The following is a 25,320-nucleotide window of genomic DNA, read 5'->3' on the forward strand; positions in this document are numbered from 1 at the left end:
TCTGAAGACATCCCTGTACTGGGAAGTTTTTAATGTTTGATGCTTTATCGTGCTTTAAATATTCTGTTGGGAGCCGCTCAGAGTGGCTGGGGAAATCCAGTGAGATGGGCAGGGTATAAATAGTAAGTTATTATTATTATTTCAGGAGGTCAATCAGGGCTTTTGATTGGTCAGCCAAGGCAGATTGATTCGAATCCCCATGTGGCAGGTTGGCAGCATGAGAGACGCCTCGCAGCCACATCGTAACATGCTAGGGAACTTGCTCCCTCCTGCAAATTGGGATCCTCAGGGAAGACAGAGACCTGAGATTTGTATTAGATGGAGTTTAGCCAACGTTCGCTGTTCTGCACCATTTACCAGAGGTGTGCAATCAGTAACATTACCCAAATGGGGATGAAGGAAAAATTACCCTTGAAACATGCTCCTACTTAACTCCAAACTTAGTGCTTAATTGAGAGCAAGAGAATGCTGTTCCAAGTGAAATGAAACCATTGAATCCGGTGGGGTAAACCTTAGCCAAGTCCCAAGAAGCAAGGCAAAAATTAATTTCATGAATGTCTCCTACAGTGACTTGTTTGTATATCCATGGGCTTGTCAACTGTTATACCATACATTATAGTTTCTTTATGAACTCACATATTCAGTATTTTCAATGGGACACCTTTTTTTTTTTAAGAACACAGGAAAAGAGATTTATGGCACTGCTTGCTGCTATTAAGATCTGCAATTGCATACAGCGTACATTACTGTCATTGCAGAATATGTGGAGACCTGTATGTCCAATCTGAAAACTGTATACTTATGGTTGTTGTTGAATAAATAAAGCACAAATATTTTAACAGACCATCAATCGGAAACTTTTTTTAGTAATTTATTAGTGTGTCTTTTTATTTTATGATTTCCCTTAAATGTCCCTAAGGTAAAGGTAAAGGATCCCTAACAGTTAAGTCCAGTCGTGAATGACTCTGGGGTTGCGGTGCTCATCTCACTTTTCCCGGGTCATGTGGCCAGCATGACTAAGCTGCTTCTGGCGAAACCAGAGCAGCGCATGGAAACACTATTTACCTTCCTGCCGGAGTGGTACCTATTTATCTACTTGCACTTTGACGTGCTTTCAAACTGCTAGGTTAGCAGGAGCTGGGACCGAGCAAAGGGAGCTGACCCCATTGCGGGGATTCGAACCGCCGACTTTCCAATTGGCAAGCTCAAGAGGCCCAGTGATTTAGACCACAGTGCCACCCACATCCTTTAAATGCACGTACTCCTTCCTTAATACAAGCTTCAGCTCCAGACAACGATAAGCAGAGTGACCTCTTGTCTCTAATACCTTTCTATTCCAGACATTACAAGACTGGACTGACAAATTATTTGGGGCAGCAATTTTCATGGATGATAAAAAGGAAAATAACAACAACAGAGCCAATACTTTAAAAGAAGCGCCTGCAGACTGCAATCCTGTATACACATTCATAGGATGAAGTTCTAGTTAACAATGAGACTTAGTTTTAAGTAGAAATGCATTGGATTTCACTGGCCCGCACTGCAGACGTTTAATACTTAAGATGAATCAAAGCTCTTCATTTTGAAGTTAATTAGATGACAACCGTGGAGGTCACTACTGAATTACCCTTGCAATCATCCAGGCCTGTATTGAGCACTTCCAGTGTAAAATAACAGTGGCAAAAGACACAGCTTTGCCAATTTTATGTCTAATTGTTATTATTATTTCCAAGACATCGGAATATCAGCCAAAATGAAGCAAATTTGCTAACGTTTGCCAAAGGAAAAGCATCAGTGAAAAACTGCACAGCTGATCAAGTGATCGATGCCGTCATGAATATAGGTAGACCTCAACAAATTCTGTGGGGTGCTATTGCTGACGTTTGAGTTCCGGTTATGTGGTTTGATTTTGTAGCTTCCACATTACGAATTTCATCTTCCATTGTTCCTTAGTTTGCGTCAGGACTCAAGTCCTATATTGAATGCCAGAAATATCTGAAGTAATAAGAAATGTCTCCAGGTCTTAGGAGGGTGTGATTCCATTGCTACTAAATTACCATAGATAGGCTATGTATTTCTTGGCTTAGTATCTAGAGCAGTGTTTCTCAAACTTGGGTCTCCAGCCGTTTTGGACTACAACTCCCATCATCCCTAGCTAGCAAGACCAGGGGACAAGGATGATGGGAACTTTAGTCTGAAAATAGCTGGAGACCCAAGTTTGAGAAACACTGATCTAGAGCTTCCAGCCAGGTTCACAACTGACATCTTTCTTTAGAAACTATTTTTGTTTATAAGCCTCCCTTTTAGTTGTGCTTTGTTGGAGACGTACTGTCCAGTACAACCCTAAGCAGAACCAATACCTGTATGACATACGCCGTAGCACTGATAAAAGGTTAGTCAGAAAATATATCTTGGACTTCCCAACAGTGTTCGAAACTCCCATTGTTCTAGGCGCATTTTGCGACAGGGCATTTCATTAGCGCGAGCAGTTTCTGAGCTCTGGGCACAGCGCTGCGCCTAAGATTTCAGATTAAGACTGCAGAGTGGAAGGAAAGGAGGACCTTTTTCTGCCTCCCCCACTACTCTCTGAAGACTGAAAAAGAGACCCTCTGAAGAATATTAGGGGGGTGGGCAGGGGAAAGACTAGACCATGTGAAAAATGAACATGGTATTTTAGCTGCAGTTCATTCATTTTCAGCTTTGTACGCTTGTTATTAAAAAAAAGCGCACCTGAAAAGTCTGTTGTTGAGCCTGTAACTTTGGTTTAATGTGCCTTCTAGCTCCTAGCTTCCATATCTTTAACACTGCTACCCAAGGTATAAGGTCATGGTTGCGAACCTTCACAGTCTGAATCCTCAAATGGGAAATTGTCATAGTGTAGAGGAAGAATTAGCTGCTCAATGTGATACCACTCCCTCTGTTTCAAGCCATTATTCGCAAGCATCTGGAATATCTGTGGAGACCTTACGGTCCATATGTGGTCAAAGCTGTGAAGACTTCTGGAAACCAGAACAGCTGCAGTGGGCAGGAGACATCTGAAGTAAATACGGTCAACTTGCTGGCCATGCACACGACAGCTGAAGAGCCCAAACTGTACTCGGCTAAGAAGAAGAAAAATACTTAATTCTCTGAGATAAGTTACCTCGATTGCTAGCCAAAGCGGAGGACTGAGTGGAAGAAGACACTGTGCTATTCAGCTGAGGGCAAAGTATCTCATATTTCACTCCTGATTATTGTATGAAGAGATGGTGGCTGTGAGTGTTGCAAACCATCTCCTCACGAACGCAGCCTTACAGCAATTTCTCCATGTGGTTGTTGTTACCAAGTGAGGAGGACATCATATGCGGCGGCTCACTTAGGCACAGCCTATATTTCCTTCAGGGTGTTTGTGGTGCTGTGGGCAGAAGAATCCACCAGAGCCGATGGCAAGAATCTGCACACAAGAAGCTTACCACAGGGTCACCGTTGCCAAGAGGAACAAGCGAACGAGGTCTCTACGTGGCAGCCGATGTAGAACTGGTCCCGAGGGACAGGCCTGAGAAGTACTCTTTGAAGCACCAAGACTTGACAAGCACTTCCATAGCACCCAAGACGACAGATGAAAAATTAAACTCCTGACTCCAAAGCTTCCATTAACATTACAAAAAATAATAATAATGCATTCATCCACTGAAAGTTTGACATGCAAGTTATATGTAATCATTTGAGCCTTTGGAATATGCCTGTGGGAGCTATTTGGAAGGCTTGTGCTACAGCGAGAAGTTAATTTACTACAGAAGCCAGGCTTTAAAAATGATAGGGTGGCTTTTTTATTTTCTTTGAATGAAAACGAGTGGCCTGGCATGGCAGATCATTTTATGTCAGAATTGGAGGACTTCCTTCAGTTAACTCCCCAAGGCAGCTGCAGGGAGGTTTTAACCTGTTGCCACTGAAGAATGTCAAGAGCGGTGTTAAATATGAAGCAACTTAAATAAATCCCGTTTTCCCACCTAGCTTTAACCTTGACACTTCCGTAAATGATGTGTTGTGTTTCGGTGTATTCATCCATCTGTGTTTCCATTCACTATTAGTAAGGGCTCATCCACACTTCAGTTTGTGCTATGACAGCTCAGTTGGTAGAGTGTGAGACTCGTAATCTCAGAGTTGTGGGTTTGAGCCCCACATTGGGCAGAATATTCCTGCATTGCAAGGAGTTGGGCTAGATGATCCTTGTGGTCCTTTCCAACTCTACAGTTCTATGATTTCTGGGTCTGAGAAGTTTTTCTACTGTCCTGCAACTTTTCCTGGGAAAACCCACTGCCAACTGCTGAATCAGAACAAACCCCAATCTGCAGATTGTTCCAGTTCAGCAGGAAACAGCAGGTATTTTCTGAGGCAAACAGCAGGGCAAAAGAAGAACCTCTCAGAAATCACAGGACAAACAAAAGTGCGAATGAGCCCTAAGTTACAGTCAGTTGCTGTCCTGCAATTTAGTCTTAGCATCCTCCTGAACAAAGAAAATTAATCAAGAATTATGGAACCTGCAAGCATTTTACATTTTATGAAGTCTTAGTAGTTTGAGGGAGCATTCTACTCAGATGCTTTGTTCTATTTCACTGTATTGTGTTTCCATCATTCAGTTATTATTATCTTTACGTTTCAGACTGTGCTATAAACTGCCTCAGGATTTTGAAGGGCAGGATACAAATATATCCCCAAACCAATCAACCAATGTACATAAAGCCTGAATCGCTTTTCGTGAGCTATAAGTCTATGGAGGTGCACACAGCTATTATCTTCTTACGCCTGCATGCTGAGACTCACCCAAATACAGCCATACCTTGGTTTTTGAACAGCTTAGTTCTCGAACGTTTTGGCTCCCGAACACCTCAAACCCAGAAGTGACTGTTCCAGTTTGCGAACTATTTTTGGAAGCTGAATGTCCGAAGGGGCTTCCAATTAGCTGCAGGAGGTTCCTGCAGCCAATCGAAAGCTATGCTTTGGTTTCCGAACATTTTGGAAGTCGGCCACACTTCCGGAATGGATTCTGTTTAACTTCCAAGGTACGATTGTACAAGACAAGCTGTCTCCTGACGAAGGGCACCATACACCCCCAATTCACCCCTCAAAGTTTTCAAATTTGTAAAATTCCTGAATGGAACGGATATGGGCTTGAGAGTCTTTTTCTTCAGTGAGGCACAGCTGAGATGGATGCAGTTTCAGCAAACAGAAAGCCAGTTGGTTTCATCCCTGAAATGAGTCCTTAGGCAAGTAATAAGTGAGTGTAGATGCACCACTGGTGGAACTCTGCTGTGGATCGGTTGAGATGATTAGATTTATTTCTGTAGACACCCATTGGTCCAAGAAACGCGGGGCTTGGGGTGGCTTCCTAAGTAAAGGTAAAGGGACCCCTGACCATTAGGTCCAGTCGTGACCGACTCTGGGGTTGGGGCACTCATCTCGCTTTACTGGCCGAGGGAGCCGGCGTACAGCTTCCGGGTCATGTGGCCAGCATGACTAAGCCACTTCTGGTGAACCAGAGCAGCGCACGGAAACACCGTTTACCTTCCCGCTGGAGCGGTACCTATTTATCTACTTGCACTTTGACGTGCTTCCGAACTGCTAGGTTGGCAGGAGCAGGGACCGAGCAACGGGAGCTCATCCCGTCACAGGGATTCGAATCGCTGACCTTCTGATCGGAAAGTCCTAGGCTCTGTGGTTTAACCCACAGCACCACCCGTGTCCCTTCCTAAGTAGCTTCCTAAGTAAGCTTCCTAAGTAGGATGACAAAATTAGACCGAAGCGAAGCTTCTAGCTAGCACTTGATGGTTTCCTATTCCTGCCCCTTTCCATCTTCCACCCTTAATCCCTGCACTTAACACATGAGCTACCTCCATTGCCTGCCCCCCCATAAGACTGATGAACTGTATACCTACTATATGAAAGTTAACAACTGGACAACAAAAAATGGATTTTACACGCTCTAATGGTAGCCAAGAGGCTGATTTTGATGAACTGGAAGAATAAAGACATGCTCTCCTTTAATCAGCGGATTGATAATATGATAACACTTGCAACCTACAAACGGACTGCTTACAGACGTAGACTCTGCTTGGATAAATGTGACAATATTTGGAACAAATATATACAAAATGTAGTAGGTTATTAATATTTACATTAGTATTAGGACAATAATATCCAATTTATGAAAGAATGTATGGGTTATGGTATTTTTTTGTATATATTCATATATATTTTCCCCTTTACACAGTTGTGTGTTTTGTTCTTTTTTCTATTTGTATCACTTTAAAAGGTAAAGGGACCCCTGACCATTAGGTCCAGTCGTGACTGACTCTGGGGTTGCGGCGCTCATCTCTCTTTATTGGCCGAGGGAGACAGCGTAGAGCTTCCGGGTCATGTGGCCAGCATGACTAAGCCGCTTCTGGCGAACCAGAACAGCGCACAGAAACACCGTTTACCTTCCCGCTGGAGCAGTACCTATTTATCTACTTGCACTGGTGTGCTTTCGAACTGCTAGGTTGGCAGGAGCAGGGACCGAGCAACGGGAGCTCACCCCGTCATGGGGATTTGAACCACCGATCACTTTACTGCTTCATATTTGAGTCCCCCCCCCCCAATAAAATGTCTATTAAAAAAGAGAGAGAGACTGATGCAAGGTCAAGAGGAAAGCTAAGGGAAGGTGGGAGGAGAATGTACCAAAGGCTGGAATCCATCATCCTTTATCTGATCCATAAAGGCAGTCGTCTTCCATTATCATTCTGTGTGATACACAAACACAGCAACTTACTGGTGGGTGTGGGTGTGTCTGTATGTTCTATTCCCAAACAATATCCCCATGTTTTCCTTCTACAATAAACCTCACAAACGCCGCACCCAATTAAATAGGGCTGCCCTCGTTTGTGGAATGCAACAGCTGTAGAACTGGGATGTATTCCCCTACCCTCCAACAGAAATATTTCCCGAAGTAAAATTATCTCATTTATGGAGCATTCACCCTCCTTCACATCCTTTGCCAAGTAAAAAATATCTGAAAGAAGATTTCTGCACTTCCTTGACTTCAGGCAAGTCAGATAGCCTTTGATGAAGTAAGTCGTTTCGGATATAGATCAAGATAATGGCAGAAATGTTGTTTTTCAGTTCATAGAATCGTACTAGGGCTGGTAGAAAACAGAAGGTCGAATCAAAACTTCTCCTCTAAGTGAGTGGATGTCAGGCTCCCCCCCCCCCCCCGACAAACCCATGGCCACTTAATATTTATTTATTTTGTTCTACAAGTCAAAGCACATGCGTAACTCATATTTTAATAAGCGTAGTCTTGCTGTTCTAATGTGATGGATGCCCACCCACTCCTTCAGAAAAGTTCTGAGAAGTCAGGTGCATTTGTTGTCCACCTCAGTCATTCATCTTGCTTCTGTTATTTGGACTTGAGGGCAGTAACTGATGAAAAGGGCCATAGCTAAGCCGCAGAGAATCTGCTTTGAATGCAGAATATCCCATGTTCAATTCCTAGGTAGGGAATCTCTAGGTAGGGCTGGGAACGCCCCCTGTTTGAAACCCCAAAATGCCCTTGACAGTACAGTGGTACCTTGGTTCTCAAACTTAATCCGTTCCGGAAGTCCGTTCCAAAACCAAAGCGTTCCAAAACCAAGGTGCACTTTCCCATAGAAAGTAATGCAAAACGGATTAATCTGTTCCAGACTTTTAAAAACAACCCCTAAAACAGCAATTTAACATTATCCATTTCCGCAGCCACACCATCAATCAATCAGTAGCTGAACTGGGTTCCACATAGTCACAAAAACAAATTAACCGGAAAAGCCTCAAAAACAAAAACGCAAAATAAATAGCAAAAACAAAAGCGTCAAACTTAATCCGTTTCTGGAAGTCTGTTTGACTTCCAAAATATTTGAAAACCAAGGCGCAGCTTTTGATTGGTGTAGGCACCCCAGAAACAATATCCGACAGCAGCATTGGATGTTCGGCTTCCGAAAAACGTTTGAAAACCAGACACTTACTTCCGGGTTTTTGGCGTTTGAGTACCAAGGCGTTTGAGAAACAAGGTACCACTGTATATAGATGGCTAGATGGACCAGTGCTATTTTTCTAGAAAAGAAGTTGCCGGAACTCACCATGAACGCCTCCCTTGTTCTCTTAGAATGGCAATGGCACCCACCTGAGAGGTGCCAGAACTGAGTTCCGGTGAGTTCTGGCTAAAAAAAGAGAGCCTTGGATTGACCAATGGTCTAAGACAGTGTTCTCGTATATTCCTGTGTAAAAATCCCCATTCTGTACAGCTAGGGGCCTGGTCAAAACAGCCTCCATCTCTGTTTTCAGAAATAAAATCAATCAATCACAGGTCCATAGATGGGGGGGGGGCTGGGAGGCTGTGCCCCTGGGTGTTTTTTGTGGGTTTTTTTTTTAGGGGGCGCAATTAGGTGCCCCCACAACAGGGTACTTCATCGGAACCTGGCTCCGGTGCACGAGGGAGATGCAGAGTCATAAACAGCAGATTCAAAACGATACAACATCCCTCCTAAATGTGTCAAAATCTGTCCTGGAGAAACGGTTCCAGAATTTAACACAATTTCCATTTCAGGTGATACAGCAATTTAATAATTTGGCTCACGCTACTTGCTGAAAAACGAGCGAGGCTGCAATCCTATGCACTGGGACGCTTTCATTCTTTAGAAAGTAACTTTTTTAAACCTCCAGAACTATCGGGATTGGAAACTATTCTGATTTCTCTTTCTAAAGCTTTTATAAGAATTAGATTTATTCAGATCTATTGCAGGGATAGGTAAGGAATTTTAGGCATGGGAGCTAATCGTGGTCCCCAAGCCTAAAATCCTGCCCTTGGCTCCTCCCTAGACCACACCCCCTTCCCAAGCCACGCCCCTCACCAGCCTTACTTTGCCCCTGCCTTTAGTGTTTTGACCTGGCTGGAACATACCCTCAAACTCTGATAATGCACGGATGGAGGATAGGTGAGCATGGGAAACTAGGCCACTGTACAAAGGGAAAAGTTGCAATTTATTGTTCTGCATGGGTACAGCCATGGGGGGGGGGGGCAGGGAGGGGCAGCTGCCCCCTAAACCAATAAAAATACATAGCTGAGGTTCTGCCCCCTCCCAACAAAAATCCTGCCTACGCGGCATTTTTATTATTTATTGAATTTATATACAGTGGTACCTCAGGTTAAGTACTTAATTCGTTCCGGAGGTCCGTTCTTAACCTGAAACTGTTCTTAACCTGAAGCACCACTTTAGCTAATGGGGCCTCCTGCTCCCGCCATGCCACCGGAGCACAATTTCTGTTCTCATCCTGAAGCAAAGTTCTTAACCCAAGGTACTATTTCTGGGTTAGCGGAGTCTGTAACCTGAAGCATATGTAACCCGAGGTACCACTGTACCGCTCTATAGCTGGAGGTCTCAGGGGCGGTTCACAGAACAAAATCAAAAGACAACACCACAAAACACTCAGTTAAAATAAAAACAACAAAAAACCACATTTTAAAAGGGCATTGGATGTCAATCAATCAACCATGCGGCCCTCAGATGGCTGCCCGGGAGGGAACGTGGCCCTCGAGCTGGAAAAAGGCTGCTCATCCCTGATCTGTTATCATATTGATGCAGCGAACTTTCCTAAGGATGCAAACTTCAGCTTGCTATCACATTCCAGGGAGTTATTGTGCCATCTCTCCCGGCGGCAAGCGGAGAATTCCTAGTAAAATGGTGTTGAGACACGGAAAGCAGCATTTTTCAGGATCCAGAGCAGCGCCTGTTCCGTGATGCGCGTTCTCCCTTCTTGCAGCGCAAAATTTCGGTTTATTCTTATTTTTTTGCAGAAGGCTCGCAGAGCACAGCACAGGCCGCCTGATTGCGACCGCGTGCGGGCGAGCCCTTCGGAACGCGCCGCAGCCAATGAGAAGCGCGTTTCATATTGATGAGCCGCCGCCAGCCAATGAGGCGGCGAGCGAGAGTCGCCGAAGTCGAGAGGAGCGAGGCAAGGCGCGCCAGAACTTCTCTCCCTTTCGGAGGGCGCGCTGCTCTCTTGGGTCGCGTCCGGTGGATCGCCGGCCGGGGATCGCGCTGCCCTCGCAGGTGATCCGCGGGAGCGGCGCTCCCCTCAGTTAGGGGAAGGGCTTTTAAGGCGCTGTCTCTGCTCAGGACTGAAGATCGCAGCTGCGGGAGCGGAGAGCGGCTGGGTGGGGATCTCCCGGGGATCTCCATGCCCTGGCTATGGAGAAGGGGGCGCCCTGGGGAATCCTGCCTCGCCTGTGCGTGCTGTGTACGGCGCTGCTCTGGCAGCTTTGGCCCTGCGGCGCCCACGGCAACTGGATGTGAGTAGAAGCGGGTGCCGAGCGGGATCCCTCATCTCCCGGGGTCGGGGGTGGGGTGATCGAATTGGCTGTGCCTCTCCTGCCTTCGGGACAAATGAAAGCCGTTCTCAGCTCTGCAGAATGTCTCTCAAAGATAATAGTTGGAAAGGGATCACGAGGATCATTAATCCAACCCCTTGCTATGCTGGAATACGCAGTTGTCCCATACGGGGATCGAACCTACAACCTTGGCATTATATCAGCACGGTGCTCAAACAACGACGTTACCCAGGCGTTAACTCGATTCCGAGCTTTGGGCAGTTTTCACACGTGCGGCGTTTGAATCTCCCGGGTCTGTGCATAATAGAATGCCAGCTTTCCCGCACGACACGGAAGCGTCTTTCTTTCTTTTTGCACGTGCGAGGCGCGGCTGTTTATAAGGAAAGCTCTTTGGTGGGTTGTCACGCGACTTTCAAACCTTCGCCTGGTGGGCCAGGATGCTCATTCCCATAACAAATGCCGCCGCGTTAGTAAAGCTCAAAGGGGCGGTTGCATGCATAGTCATTTATGCCGATCTAAAAGGAGCTGCTTTGCTAAGGAGGCTCCAAGAATCCGGGGAATCCTGTTGTCTTCTTGAGAGAAGGAACGCCAAGGCAGGATGTGTGCAAATGCTCCTGAAACACCTTTTTAAACTGGGAAATGTTAGCGCGTGATATATAAATGGCAGAGACATTGCCTGTGCATTTTCACCAGGGTTGCCATTTTCCCCATCAAGTAACACATTGCAAACATAGCAAAGTGGAAGGCTGATTTCATCCTTACAAGTTTCTAGAACGCCCTAGAAAGCGAACTTTTTCGATTCCTTTATTAAAAATAAATACAAACCTGCCTCCCCTTTTATAATATTCACAAATGGTGGCAGCAAAGTTTGCAGATCTATTTTGTGTGTGTTGTTTGAGAGGAACCTGAAACCCTGATTTGATTTGAAGGTACGAATCTGTTTGAAACTTGGTTACATGGTCTACAGTTTAGCATGCATTTATTTATATCCTATCTTTCCTCCAAGAAACTGAAGGGTACATGCATGGTTCCCCCCCCCCTCCCCATTTTATCCTCACAACAACCCTGTGAGGTAGGTTAGGCTAAGAAACGGTGGCTGGTCCAAAGAGTGAGTGAAGATTTAAAGCTGGTCTCCCAACGCTCTAAACACCAGATCAGCCCTGGATGCTCTCACCCAGCATGGAATGGAAAAAGTGAACTGCAAAGCATTTCTCTCTTGCTCTGTAAATACTGGAAACCAGGGTTATCAAATAAGGCGGGGGCGGGGGCAGAATCCAGCACACCAGTTACATGGCAACAGTAGTGGGTCAGTGTGGTGTAGTGGTTAAGAGCGGTAGACTTGTAATCTGGGGAATCGGGTTCGCGTTTCCGCTCCTCCACATGCAGCTGCTGGGTGACCTTGGGCCAGTCACACTTCTTTGAGGTCTCTCAGCCCCACTCACCTCACAGAGTGTTTGTTGTGGGGGAGGAAGGGAAAGGAGAATGTTAGCCGCTTTGAGACTCCTTCAGGTAGTAATAAAGCGGGATATCAAATCCAAACTCTTCTTCTTCTTCTTCTTCTTGCTTCCCACACGCATTTGCCTTTGGCCTCATCCCACAAGGTTTTTTTTAGTTTGTGCTCAGAGGATGTGTTCTGTGAAACAATTCTCCTTTCACATTTGCAGAGATAATTTTGTGCTCAGGATCTGGCAAGGTGGAATCCTGCCTGGATATGTCTTGTGGTGATTAAATTAAACACACACACACACACAAATGCCATGGGCTTGGGGTGTTTGCGGGAATGTCATTAACTGCAGATGTGATACAGGCTGTTACAATCCAGTAGTCTCTCATGAGTGTATTTTCCCAAGTGACTCCAGGAATTGTGTTTGAATTATCTCATATCAGTACAGTGGTACCTTGGGTTACATACGCTTCAGGTTACAGACTCCGCTAACCCAGAAATAGTACCTCGGGTTAAGAACTTTGCTTCAGGATGAGAACAGAAATTGTGTTCCAGTGGTGCGGCAGCAGCAGGAGGCCCCATTAGCTAAAGTGGTGCTTCAGGTTAAGAACAGACCTCCAGAACGAAATAAGTACTTAACCCGGGGTACCACTGTATATCAAAAGGGGAAAGCTACATTGTACAATGAGATTTTTAAAATCGCCCTTTGTTTACTATGGGAATTTCCTCAGTGACATCTGTCACCTACCATGGGACTGTTCAGTCCTCTTTCTGACTGTTGCCGAGTTAGAAGGCCACAGTGGGGAGCCTCTAGCCCAGCCTTCCCTAACACTGAGTCCCCAGATATTGTTGGACTACAACTCCCATCATCCCTGGTAGCTGAGGATGATGGGAGTTGTAGCCCAACACCACCACCCAAGTTTGAGAAAGGGTGCCTAGGACTTGGACCTCATTAGATTCTCTAGAACTCCTGTGGGGCCCTTTTGGCCAAGCTCACCTGCCCCACACCTGATGTCATATAAGGTAAAGAAAGAAAAACTGGGTCGCCTGATGTCATGGTCAGGAAGTTCCTGCAGCCAATCAGAAGCTGCGGAAGCCCCGTCAAACGTTTGGTTTCCAAAAGAACGTTCACAAACCGGAACAATCACTTCTGGGTTTGCGGCGTTCAGGAGCCAAAACGTCCGAGTTTCAGGGCGTTCAGGAGCCAAGGTACGACTGTACTTTTGATTGATTGATTGATATACGGCCCTTCATCATAAGATCTCAGAGCGGTTCAAAGATTAAAATGCAGGATAGAACAAGTAAATAAGTAAAACAAAACAACAAAATAATAACACCCCCCTTCCCACATCAGTCAGCCAAAGGCCTGATGAAGAGGAACGTTTTTGCCTGGTGCCTAAAAATATAGAATGTACCTGGCGAACCGCCCTGGGGACAGCACTCTATAAGCAGGGAGCCACTACAGAAAAGGCCACCATCTGGACATCACGTGGAGGAGGCTAAGGAAGAAGGGTGTCAGGTGATGAATGCAGAGAGGCGGTCCTTGAGGTACTGTGGTCCTGAGCCACTTAAGGCTTTATAGGTCAAAACCAGCATTTTGAATTGGGCCCAGAAACTAATTGGTAGCCAGAGCAGTCGTTCCGGGATCAGTGTAATATGATCTAACTGGTGACCATTGTTTACTATCCAGATGTTGAGGACCACAACTCCCATTGGTCTCAGCCAGCGTGGCCAATGGTCAGGGATGATGGGGGTTGTAGTCCAGCGACATCCGAAGGACACAGCTTTGGCTACTCCCTCTGTGGGTCTTCTGTGAATTTGTGTTCCTGGTGTTTTGATAGTCCTTTCGCATCGCTGGGTTGTTTGAGCCGCGGCTCCTCTTTCCTGATTTGGCCGCGCTCGTCTTGCCTGAGTCAAATGAAATGTCCGGTGCTTGGGGCTGCTTTTTCAGGTGGCTGGGCATGGCCTCCTTCGGTGTCCCCGAGAAACTGGGCTGTGCCAACCTGCCTCTGAACGGCCGTCAAAAGGACCTGTGCAAGAAGCAGCCCAACCTCCTGCCCAGCATCCGCGAAGGAGCCCGCCTGGGGATTGAGGAGTGCCAGAGCCAGTTCAAACACGAGCGCTGGAACTGCCTCCTGCCTCTTGAGACGGCTTCTACGGCTTCCAACCCTTCGCCCATCTCTGTGCCTCCTGCTTCCTCCGGCTTTGGCTATGAACTGAGCAGCGGTAGGTCCTCTGGTTGGGAGGAGTGGGAAAGTGGCGGGTTTGAGACGAGTCCATGCAATGCACATTAGAAATTAGCCGGGTGCCCTTTGCGACTGGCGCAGGGCCAATTGTGACCATGTGGAGACCATGTGGCAAAGGTTCCCCATCCTTTGCACTAATTCAAAGGTAGCCAACAATTGCCTTCCAAATGTTGGTGGTCTACAATTCCTGTCTTCCCCAACCAGCAGAACCAGTGGTCATTGTTGCAACATCTTGAGGTAAAGGTAAAAGGTAAAGGCTCCCTGGACGGTTAAGTCCAGTCAAAGGCGACTATGGTGTTGCGGCGCTCATCTCGCTTTCAGGCCAAGGGTGCCGGCATTTGTCCACAGACAGCTTTCTGGGTCATGTGACCAGCATGACTAAACCACTTCTGGCGCAAAGGAAATCAGAGCGCACGGAAACGCTGCTTCACTTCCCGCCACAGCAGTACCTATTTATCTACTTGCACTGGCGTGCTTTCGAACTGCTAGGTTGGCAGGAGCTGGGACAGAGCAATGGGGGCTCACCCCGTCGCGGGGATTCAAACCACCAACCTTCTGATTGGGAAGCCCAAGAGGCTCAGTGGTTTAGACCACAGCGCCACCCGCATCCCTCCTAGAGAACACCAACCTGGTGACTGCTGCCCTAAGTTATGTGATCTCGGTACACTGGCCCCAATCCAAAGCAAGCTGGTAACACTGAAGTCCCTTTGAACTCCGTTGCGACTAAATTGCCCTGTTGATTTCAGCTGGACATAAACTGAATGAATTTCTCCAGGAGCGGGGCCAAGATTTCTCTCTCTCCTGCTGGCTTAATGGGAGCGGGCACCATTCTGGCCACAGGATAATGCTGCCAACCTTTTTGAGTGATGTTTCGAAGAGTGGTACACTCCTATTTGGGATGGTCGGCCTCTTCCACCAAGCGTGCAGCTTTGGGAGGGAGGCACATGAGGCGGTGAGGGTGGAAGGGGAAAGCTGCCTAGCCCTCCAGATCAGTCGAATCCAACCCTGGCGATCAGTGGGGTGATAGACATCGCAGCCAGATCGCCCTCACATCCTAGAGATTGAATTCAAAACCCTTAGCAGCGCAGCCAACAAAACCTGTTTCCCTTTGGGGTTGGGAATTCCACCCTCGTTTGGTCAGGACGCTCCGTATTTACAACAGCTTTCAATCCCCACCTACGCAGAGCTCTTTCCCTTGCAAGATTTAACGTCTTGCCACCAGCAGGTAGATTTCCGACAATCCCATCCTCTGAAAGTCACTGTCCTTGTGGCACAAAACAGGTTGAATCCCTCACACGTGTTTTATTTTATTTCCCAGTTTATGCAAAAAACATATGATAAATATTTGGCCCCCTTTTTTGAAGGAGGGGATTGATCGACTCTTCCAGGGTGTCCTATCTGCTGAGCAATTGTAGAAATGACATTGTGGAGAATGTGGCAAGATTTTTGAGTGACGCCACGAAATTACGTCACTGTAGGTCCCAAGAGCCATTTTCGTATCTCACGGTGCCTGTACAGTTTCATCCTAAAGTATCTCCTATGTTTCGTTAACTGTGTTGTGTTCTGATCATGTACAGTCGCACCTTGGTTGACGAACGCCTTGCGAGTCGAACATTTTGGCTTCCAAACACCACAAACCCAGAAGTGAGTGTTCCGGTTTGCGAACGTTCTTTGGAACCCAAACATCCGGCGCGGCTTACGTGGCTTCTAATTGGCTGCAGGAGCTTCCTGCAACCAATCGGAAGCCGTGCCTTGGTTTCCGAACATTTTTAAAGTCGAACGGACTTCCGGAACAGATTCCATTTGACTTCCGAGGTACGACTGTATATGAAGCACTTTTTCTATGCCGATAAAGGAGATTGATTGAATGACTATGTCCTTCTGCAGGTACCAAAGAAACAGCGTTCATCTCAGCGGTGACAGCAGCGGGCCTTGTGCATTCCATAACTCATTCGTGCAGCGTGGGGAACATGACCAACTGCGCATGTGACCCCAAGCTACAGAGCGGCGGCTCAGCCAGCGAAGGCTGGCACTGGGGCGGCTGCTCTGATGACATTCAGTATGGAATGTGGCTGAGCAGAAAGTTTTTAGACGGCCCTGCGGAAAATGTCACGGGGAAAGATGGCAACAGGCTGCTAGCCATGAACCTGCATAACAACGAAGCTGGAAGACTGGTATGGATTTGACTCCTGCCCCCCCCCCATTCCACTTCTTTCCCTGTAATATGTAGCCAATGAATGGTAGAGGGAGACACAGTTTCCTGGCCTTAAGCCACCATGCCCCAAGATCTTCCATCTCTTTGACCTGCACACAAAAAGATAGCTTCCTCCGATTATGCATTCCCTGTGTGGAGATTTTCTTTAAGAAACCTGCATGTTTTAAATGTGAAGGTTGAAAACTTGTCTTTCCCCACCGTTGCATTTCAGTCTGAATGGTGCCGCTGTCTGACAAATTCTGGGCCGTGCACAAAGTGGCTTGTTTATTATGGGGTAGATCCAGGCCTTGCGGGTGGCGCTGTGGTTTAAACCACAGAGCCTAGGACTTGCCGATCAGGAGGTCGGCGTTTCAAATCCCCGTGACGGGGTGAGCTCCCGTTGCTCGGTCCCAGCTCCTGCCAACCTAGCAGTTTGAAAGCACACCAACGTGCAAGTAGATAAATAGGTACCGCTCCAGCGGGAAAGTAAATGGCATTTCCGTGCACTGCTCTGGTTCGCCAGAAGCTGCTTAGTCATGCTGGCCACATGACCCGGAAGCTGTATGCCGGCTCCCTCGGCCAATAAAGTGAGATGAGCACCGCAACCCCAGAGTTGGCCACGACTGGACCTAATGGTCAGGGGTACCTTTACCTTTACCTTTAGATCCAGGCCTATTCAGAGTTGTGTTCACGCGGTTTTTCAGCGGTTCCTCCTTCCCTCTGCAGCCTGCTAAAAAAAATACTCCAGTAAGTTGGGGAACACTCTTGAGCTGCCTGGGAGGGCAAGTGTTGGGGGTTGCAGATGGAATTTGTGAAAATCACTTCTCCCCACCCTTAGCCAGGAACCTCGGATGAACCTCGGGGCCTGCTGTGAGCAGAAAGAGCCTGTTCATTCATGGAGGGGCATGTCTGGATCCAAACCTGTATTTTTATCCTGTCCACCCTCAGGTTGTTCAAAATAACTGCCCATCACCTCTTGTGTCTTCCTTATCCTGTGTTATCTTCACATCAACTAGCTGCGAAGTAAGTTTAAGTGAGACTTGTCCAGGGTCACTTAGTGAACATCACAACCAAGTCCAAGACTAACCACTAAACTCTCTAGTTTTTAGAGACCTGGGATTTGCTGCAGAAGGCATGACTTCTAAGCAGCATCCTACCACCACCGCTGCAGGAATTAAAACAAATATATATATTCTAATATATTCCAATAATGGAGCTCAGATCAATACTGTACTCGGATTTTGCAAGCTCTTAGTTGTCGGGGGTGCTATTTCAAGTTGGGGCTTGGGTTAGCAATGATTTCAGTAGAGGACAAGATTCTGGTGAAAAGCATGGTTCTCGTAGTTCAGGTGCACGTATCAGCTGCTCTGCCATAAATATAGGTATATACAGTGGTAACATACCCTTCAGGTTAAAGACGCTTCAGGTTACAGACTCCGCTAACCCAGAAATAGTACCTCATGTTAAGAACTTTGCTTCAGGATGAGAACAGAAATCGCACAGTGGCAGCAGGAGGCCCCATTAGCTAAAGTGGTGCTTCAGGTTAAGAACAGTTTCAGGTTAAGAACGGACCTCCAGAACTAATTAAGTACTTAACCCGAGGTACCACTGTATATATAATCTTGTGCTTATTCAGATGCTTACACAGATTGATGTGCCATTTTTAAGAACATGAGAGGTGCACTTGGATAGAGGAAATAGGAGTTACTGTGTATAGGTGGGGAAGACAAGTATTTGTGTTTTGGAGAGAAAAGCACGTGTGTCTCTGGTATCTATACGGGCTGAGAGTGTAAGAGTGAGACTGGCATGCCCGCTTTACATATTTTTCCTGATCCAGGAGGAATGCTTTTTTGTTGTTCTTCTTACACAAACAACAATAACAATTGTGTTGCTGCCCATGTGCAAAGTCAATTTTGTGTTATCTCCACAATCGAAGCCAGCAAGACATAGGTGATTCCCCGTGGCAAGTATGAGGTTGTCTGACGATGGGGCAGCAGCAACGACGACGCTGTCTCTGATTTTGAGTTATGCAACTCTGCCATCACCACGGCAGCCGTGTTGTGTTATGCCACGACCCCATAGCAACCATTCTGTGAATCGCCCCCGAGATCTTTTCACGAAGGGCAGTATTTAAATTTTGACAACAATTAATAGCAGCAACAATAATAACAGTAATAATAGGCTTTTTTATTATTTTTGTGACTGCTGCCCCACAGCTCTTTCTCAAAATTTGAAATTTGCCTGCTGGTCCTAAAAGGCGGGCAACTTTTGCCATAGCTGAAGAGACTGGGTGTAGTTCTGTTTTGAGAAACAGCTTGGCTCTTCGGCTGCAAGAACTATTGCAATGAAAGCAAGAACCTGAGCTCTAGTTGTGCATATGGCTCTCTCTCACTTACATGTCTGCTTTTTTGTTCTTTAATCTCTGGCCTCATTTCTGAGAAGCAAACGACTCCCAAATGGAAGATGTTTAAACATTTTGGGCATTGTCATTTCATAGCCTTAGAAGCGTAGAATCTGTTGCTCGGTAGTTAACAAATGAGCGGAACGTTGCTTGATTGATTTGGTCTCAACTTTTCCCCAGGCCGTCGCAAAGCTGATGACGGTGGATTGCCGTTGCCACGGAGTCTCGGGCTCCTGCGCTCTCAAGACATGCTGGAAGACTATGTCCTCCTTTGCAGAGATTGGCAGTTTTTTGAAAGAGAAGTACGAAAGCAGCATCCAGATTTCCGAGAGGGCAAGAAGAAAGATACGCAGGAAAGACAAAAGGCAGCGGAAGATACCAATCCGCAAAGAAGATCTGCTGTACATCCACAAGTCCCCCAACTACTGCGTTGAAGATCTCAAACTGGGAGTCCCCGGGACACAAGGAAGGGAATGCAACCGTACTTCCGAGGGGCCGGATGGATGCAACCTCCTGTGCTGCGGCCGCGGTTACAACACACATGTTGTCAGGCAAGTGGAGAGATGCGATTGCAAGTTTGTTTGGTGTTGTTACGTACGCTGCAGAAGATGCGAGACCATGACTGATGTCCATACTTGCAAGTGAAACTGTACTTGCCCTGAAAATAGATGACGAGAGAAAAACCCTGAGAAGTAGCCTTCTCGTGGTCTCGCGCTAAGGAGGCGTCTTGAGATGAAGAGCCTCGAGGGCCAAAGGTGTTGGTTCGTATCGAAAGGGCAGCTCGGAATAAGCAGAGGCCCCATTTAAAACTAATAGTAGTGGAAACCTGGATCATCTGAAGAATTTTGCCTAGCTGGGTGGCCTACTGGAGCCACTCGTGTCCCTGATCGCCGTAAATAGTCAGTATTTTGATCATTGAAGTCGAGATGGACACGTCTTTGCCAACGCTGGACACGTACAGATCTCAAGGCAGCCAGAAGAGCTTAAATGAAACATTTGGAGGCTACAATGATGCCTGGTACGAGATAAGCTGATCCCATGTATTAAGAGTACTCTGTTTATTGAGACCTCTGGGAGCAAAGGATTACCAGCAGTTGTACAGCTGTTTACTTAGCTAGTCAGATGTTAAGGGTAAGACTGAGATCAGTTAACCGAGCCAAGTCTAAAATGGGTTGAATAGCTTTCTTGGGCAGATCTGGACCTTGGCGTTGGGAGTACACGCCAGTTAAAGTGAAATGATGTGTAGCTGCGACCTCCTGGTGGTTTTTTAAAATTTTAGTTGTGTCTTCTCCAGTGCCATTAAAAGCTTCATTGAGGAAAAGGGAGAGAAATGGAGCAGCTTTGTAGGAACGTTGTTGTGTCGTCGCTTAAGGCATTCTCATTCCATCCCCCCCCCCAAATTATGCTGTTTATTTTTGTTTTGTGATGCTCCATTCTTTTTATGAAAATGTATCCCATATGCTATTGCTAAACACACCTGTCTGTGACTATAACACACCAGTGTGCTATGAAAACTGTGGTGTGCGTGTCAGCGAATTTGACACATGCTCCATTGATCGGAGGATCATCAATCCATGATGGATGGATGCATTGTCTTCCTCACATTAGCTGCAGGACTGCTGCCAGCTCAGCTTATTAAGAAGGGTAGATAAATCCTAGAAAAGATATTGCTCCCTTTAGATCTTTTGGGCCACCCTGCAATAAAAGAGGCATTTATTCCGATCAGGTTAATCAGTTATCTTGTTTCTTTGGCACAGTCATCGTTTCCTAGTCATTGCAAGTATGGTCAGTCAAAAGTGGTTTGCCAGCTCGGGTGGAGGAAGGAAGGGGTTGACTTGGAGGTCATTGTGGTGCAAATGCACTAGCAGGAGTATTGGATCAACTCCTTTGGTGTCTTTGCACAACAATGACTTCGCCACCACCTCATCCCTTCCACTTGCGCCGAAAGCCACTTCTGTGGCCAATGTTGATAAACCAATAAGCTTTGTGAGTCTGGATCTACTAGATGGCATTGGAGCTCCGTCCAATAAAATTTTTAATCTGTAGATTTAGTCATATACTGTACTTGGTGTAAGGAAAAAATAGGCTTTGCAAACTTAAGAACTTGCTTGCAAATTTTGGGCAATGTTGGCTATTCAATGAACATGCATCCTGATTTGTTTGCACAGAGGTTAGATAACACTGTGTCGCAGCAAACATTGTCCCATACTTTCTATCGAGTGCCTTTTCCTGTCACTTTCCTTAATGCAAAAAGTCTGTTCTGTTGGGGGAATGGCTTTTGTTGCAGCAAACCTTCCAGTCAGCTATAATGGCACAGCCTGAATTTGCCAGTTTGTGGTGGAATCCCACCCCCAAATAGCAACAGTCTGGAATTGCCTCATGTCCTGTTGAAGTTAGAGGGGTGAGCTCCTGAGTAGACATACAGGATTGCACTGTTAATATGTTTGCTTAAATTATGCTTTCTGGAATTTTCTAAGAGAACACTGGACCAACCTTTAATGGCCTCACTTTCAACACTCACTCTTAAAACAGAGGCTCCTTATAAGAAAAGTAAGAGAGGAATACAAAATTATCCTCTAGATTTAGTTTTTCAGGTGTTTGCTGATGTGCCTTTGGTCTTACAGGAAGAAATGTCTTAGAATCATAGAATTGTAGAGTTGGAAGGGACCACAAGGGTCATCTAGTCCAGCCCCCTGCAAAACAGGAATATTTTGCCCAACAGGGCTAGAACCCACAACCCTAAGATTAAGACTCTCTTGTTCTGCCATCTGAGCTACTAAGGTAGATCAGCTCTTTTAATCTGGTTCACCAACCTACTGATTCTAAATTACCTTGGCTCTTCTAGCTTATCCAATATGGATAGCTTGAGGCTGTTATCCCATTTTCTTGGAAGTAAGGCCCATTCTGATTTGTTGTTGTTTAGTCGTGTCTGCCTCTTCGTGACCCCTAGGACCAGAGCACGCCAGGCACTCCTTCTCCTTGTGTCCTCCATCTTTCCCAGCATCAGGGTCTTTTCCAGGGAGTCTTCTCTTCTCATGAGGTGGCCAAAGTACTGGAGCCTCAGCTTCACGATCTGTCCTTCCAGTGAGCACTCAGGGCTGATTTCCTTAAGAATGGATCGGTTTGATCTTCTTGCAGTCCATGGGACTCTCAAGAGTCTCCCCCACCACCATAATTCAAAAGCATCCATTCTGATTAGTCATGGGTAAAGTTGTGCTGTGAAAAAAGGCAAGTCAAGGCGTTCCTGCTTTGTGAATGGTGCCATTGTTTCTAAGGACATTGTCCAACTGGAGCATGTCTTGCCAATCAAGGTCGGCGGTTCGAATCCGCGCAACGGGGAGCATGTCTACAGGAGGGTTGACCTGGTGAGGGATCTGGAAACCAAGTTCTGTGTGCAATGCTTGAAAGAGTTGGGTATGTTTTGCCTGAAGGAGTGATGATTAAGTTCAAGCCTTCAAATATCTGAAGGGATGTCATACAGGAGACAGAACAGGCTTCTTCTCCACTGTTCCAAAGGATGGGACTAGGACCAGCAGTGAGATTGCAGGGAAGGAAATTTCGTTCAGGCAGAGGTTCAAGCAAAGGTTTATGCTGTTGTTTGATCCTGCACTGCAGATCTTGCCTGGACCAGATAACCTCTATGTATCATAGAATCATCACCAATGAACAACAGTAGGTTAATCTGTTGCACAGCAGGAACAGCTCTGAATTGAATTTTAAAATTCAGTGAGATGGCGTGGGACTTTTTCCTAAAAACAGCAGAAAATCTGACTGTATAGGTCTGTTGTGCATGCTTTCCTGGATCATGGCTTCTGGTTGTTATGGGGAGATGTGTGAGGGGAAAGTGTTTAATTCTCAGGTGGTGAACTTTTTGGCTCTGCAGTTTCTTACTGGATCAAAGTTCACAGGTGGACAGGGCTGCCCACCCGTTAACACATGACCTCACATTGATGTCAGGTAGTTGGGTGCTTTGAAGTCCCAAAGTTAGGACTTCAAAGCACCGTGCAGGATTTGCAAAAGAGCTTTGCATGGTGTTTTCAAGCTCCTCGAACGTCACCTTTACCCGTTAGCCGATGGGCGGCAGTTCTAAAACCTACAGCTTGCAGACATCAGCTACTACGGGAGCAAGGGCCACCTAGGAAACCTGTTTGCCAATGCACAATCGGCTTGCTCTAAGGCTCCTAATGGTGCATTGAAAGCCACATCGCTACCTGCTACAACCTGATGTCACATATGTTGGGGGGGGGGCAAGTGAGCGTGGATCGAGGAAGAGTCTTGCGCTCCAAATTTGAATCCCTGTTGGGCCACCCTGCTTTAATGGCTAGTGGTCCGCTTCCGTCTTCCATAGCTGGCAGCAGACTGCCCTGTTTGGTGTTATACGTTGGCCTGTTTTGCTGGATCATGGGCGGTTTCGTGGAAACATCTCATTGATTTGAATGGACTTATTTGCATCTGGTTGTAATCTCTCAACTGGTTATCTTATATGCCGGCTTAGCCACTCAGCTTGGCTCATATATCTACTTAGCAGCTTGAGCAGCGTTTTGTCAACATCAGCACTATTGACGGGAAGAAATGCTGGCGGAACTGGGCAAGCCTCAAGTTTCAGCTCAAAAGCAGAATTTTTATTAGCTCTTGCAGATCTTGCTTTGCAGCCACTGTGTGGTACATAAAACCCTAAATGCTATGCACATGTGGGTTGGCTTCCTGGAACTGCTGGGATACATATGCACATGAAACCCACTACTTAACCCAGCTCATTCCTATGCTTGCTTGTTCTGATCCTATCGAGTTCAGTGGTTTTGACTCCCAGCTAAGCATGCATAGGGGTGGCAGCCTCAACAGTGTCTTTCGGAACTGATTATACTTCCGCAAAAATGAAGGGTGATGTCATGGTAATTATTATGTAAATGGAAGCTTTGAAGGAAAGCATCTGTGCTTAAATGTCTTGTATTTTTGATACGACTAAAAGTTTATATAGTGCATGTATTTAAGTTATGCGTGTTCGCATCCAGTGTTTTATTTAAGCCTGTTAAATTTCTAGAACTGAGATAAGCTTTGGTTGGTTTTTTGTGCATGGCTTCTCAGCAGCAAGTCTGAGATCAATGAGACTTCTTCCCATGCAAGTGTGTGTAGAACTGGCAGTGTGGTTATAGGGTTGGATCCAGAACTAATCATGCTTAGACTGAAATCGGTGGGAACTTAACCACAACCAACTTAGATCCCATTGATTCCAGTGGTTCCTGCCTGAAGTATGGTTAGATCTGGATCCTACCCCTTCGCCTTTGATGGAGACAAGCTTAATCTTCCCCATTTGGTAAGGCGGTTTTTAGATCTTTTATAACTCATCACATGTGTTTGAGAGCAGAGATGCAGGCAGCTCACGTGGCATCTGCACAGACAGAGACTCAATGGGAGAATGAGTAAGATTATTGCAGGTGGAGCAACTGAACGGGGTAGCCAAGCAACTTCCATCTAATATGCTTAATTTTTTAAGGTGCTGTATTTCATTGCTTTATACTTAAAACATGACCATGTTCTTTCACCTTCGTTAACTGAATAAAAAGTTATTTATTGTTACATATGCATCACTCTGCAAGGGGACACCTACACATATAGGCTTTCCCTACACCCTGAAACCCTAGTTGGTTCCAGAACGCAGGGAGGTTTTGTGGCACTCAAAAAACCTATGCTCAGAAGGAATTCCCTGGCAGATGTCCACAGCTAGCATGCTTTGCACAATGTAAGCATGAAGCAGCTACAGTGTGGCTTTCATACTTCCTGATCCCAGGGATCAACGTCCAAGAGATTGCAAGCATCAAACTCCCTTTTCAAAGAGATTGTGTGGATTCTCAGCAGAGCTGCAGCCAATCAGGAATTCCTGCTTTTCGTGTAGGGGGATTGATGCTTGGGGTTTGTCACATTTGTGCTTCACCTTTCTAAGGCAGGCTTTCAGCATCTTTGTACACCAAGTAAAAACATGGGCTTCTGGCGGAGCCCATAAAACTTTTGGTCGTGGGTTTTAAAAACTTTTATTTGATGAAAAAATATAATACTCGGAAATGTGGTTTTATTTCTTCTGAACATGAACAACAAACCTGCATGGTATTTACAAATAATTGCCTTGACGGTTGAGGGTGCATTTTATTGCTAGACTACAGTAAATTGCTAAGAAGAAGGGAGAAAAAACATGGCATGAACAGGTTAAAACAGTAAAGCAGCTCAGATTCCAGTCACCAGCTCTTGGTTTGGAAAGTTGGGTGGCTTTTCTGAACTATTTTAAGTCATAATTATCAGTATTGCTTTAATATCTTTAGTGCAAACAATATTTGATTAGTCCAACTGCAACTCTCAGTAACCAAGTCAACTGCTTGGTTTTAAAATGCTCCTACTGTCGGGGCGGGGAAGGTTGGCTAACCCTATCTGCCAACACAGTGCAGACTTGACAAGACTGTACACAGAAGTATAACTTGATCCCCTACAGCAAACACACCATCAAAATTATATTACACTTTGATAAGGTCTCTAAGACCAGTGGGGAGACAGGATGGTAGTTGTAGCTGAATTACATCTGAAGGGCTGCAGGTTCACTGCCTCTGAGTTGGGTACAAGTAAAAAAACCCTCCAAATTGGAACCCCAATGGAGACTGCAGAAATTAG

The 25,320-nt window shown here is 46.0% G+C and overlaps 1 protein-coding gene across 1 annotated transcript; it reads left to right on the plus strand.

The window, feature by feature from the left end:
* Positions 1–10,044: 10,044 nt before the first annotated feature.
* On the plus strand, positions 10,045–19,984 carry WNT16 (Wnt family member 16). Its single transcript, XM_079994367.1, has 4 exons — positions 10,045–10,339; positions 13,774–14,048; positions 15,956–16,242; positions 18,844–19,984. The coding sequence occupies exons 1-4, from the start codon at positions 10,239–10,241 to the stop codon at positions 19,306–19,308; spliced, it is 1,128 nt and encodes a 375-aa protein (XP_079850493.1). The 5' UTR covers positions 10,045–10,238; the 3' UTR covers positions 19,309–19,984.
* The last annotated feature ends 5,336 nt before the right edge of the window (positions 19,985–25,320 follow it).

The sequence above is a fragment of the Podarcis cretensis genome (assembly GCF_951804945.1).
Source record: "Podarcis cretensis genome assembly, chromosome: 10".
Classification (NCBI taxonomy): domain Eukaryota; kingdom Metazoa; phylum Chordata; class Lepidosauria; order Squamata; family Lacertidae; genus Podarcis; species Podarcis cretensis.

Coding starts and splice junctions, on each gene's coding strand:
- WNT16 (XM_079994367.1), top strand. CDS start 10,239: ATGGAGAAGGGGGCGCCCTGGGGAATCCTGCCTCGCCTGTGCGTGCTG. Junction 14,049..15,955: donor TGGCTATGAACTGAGCAGCG/GTAGGTCCTCTG, acceptor GTCCTTCTGCAG/GTACCAAAGAAACAGCGTTC. Junction 16,243..18,843: donor ACAACGAAGCTGGAAGACTG/GTATGGATTTGA, acceptor ACTTTTCCCCAG/GCCGTCGCAAAGCTGATGAC.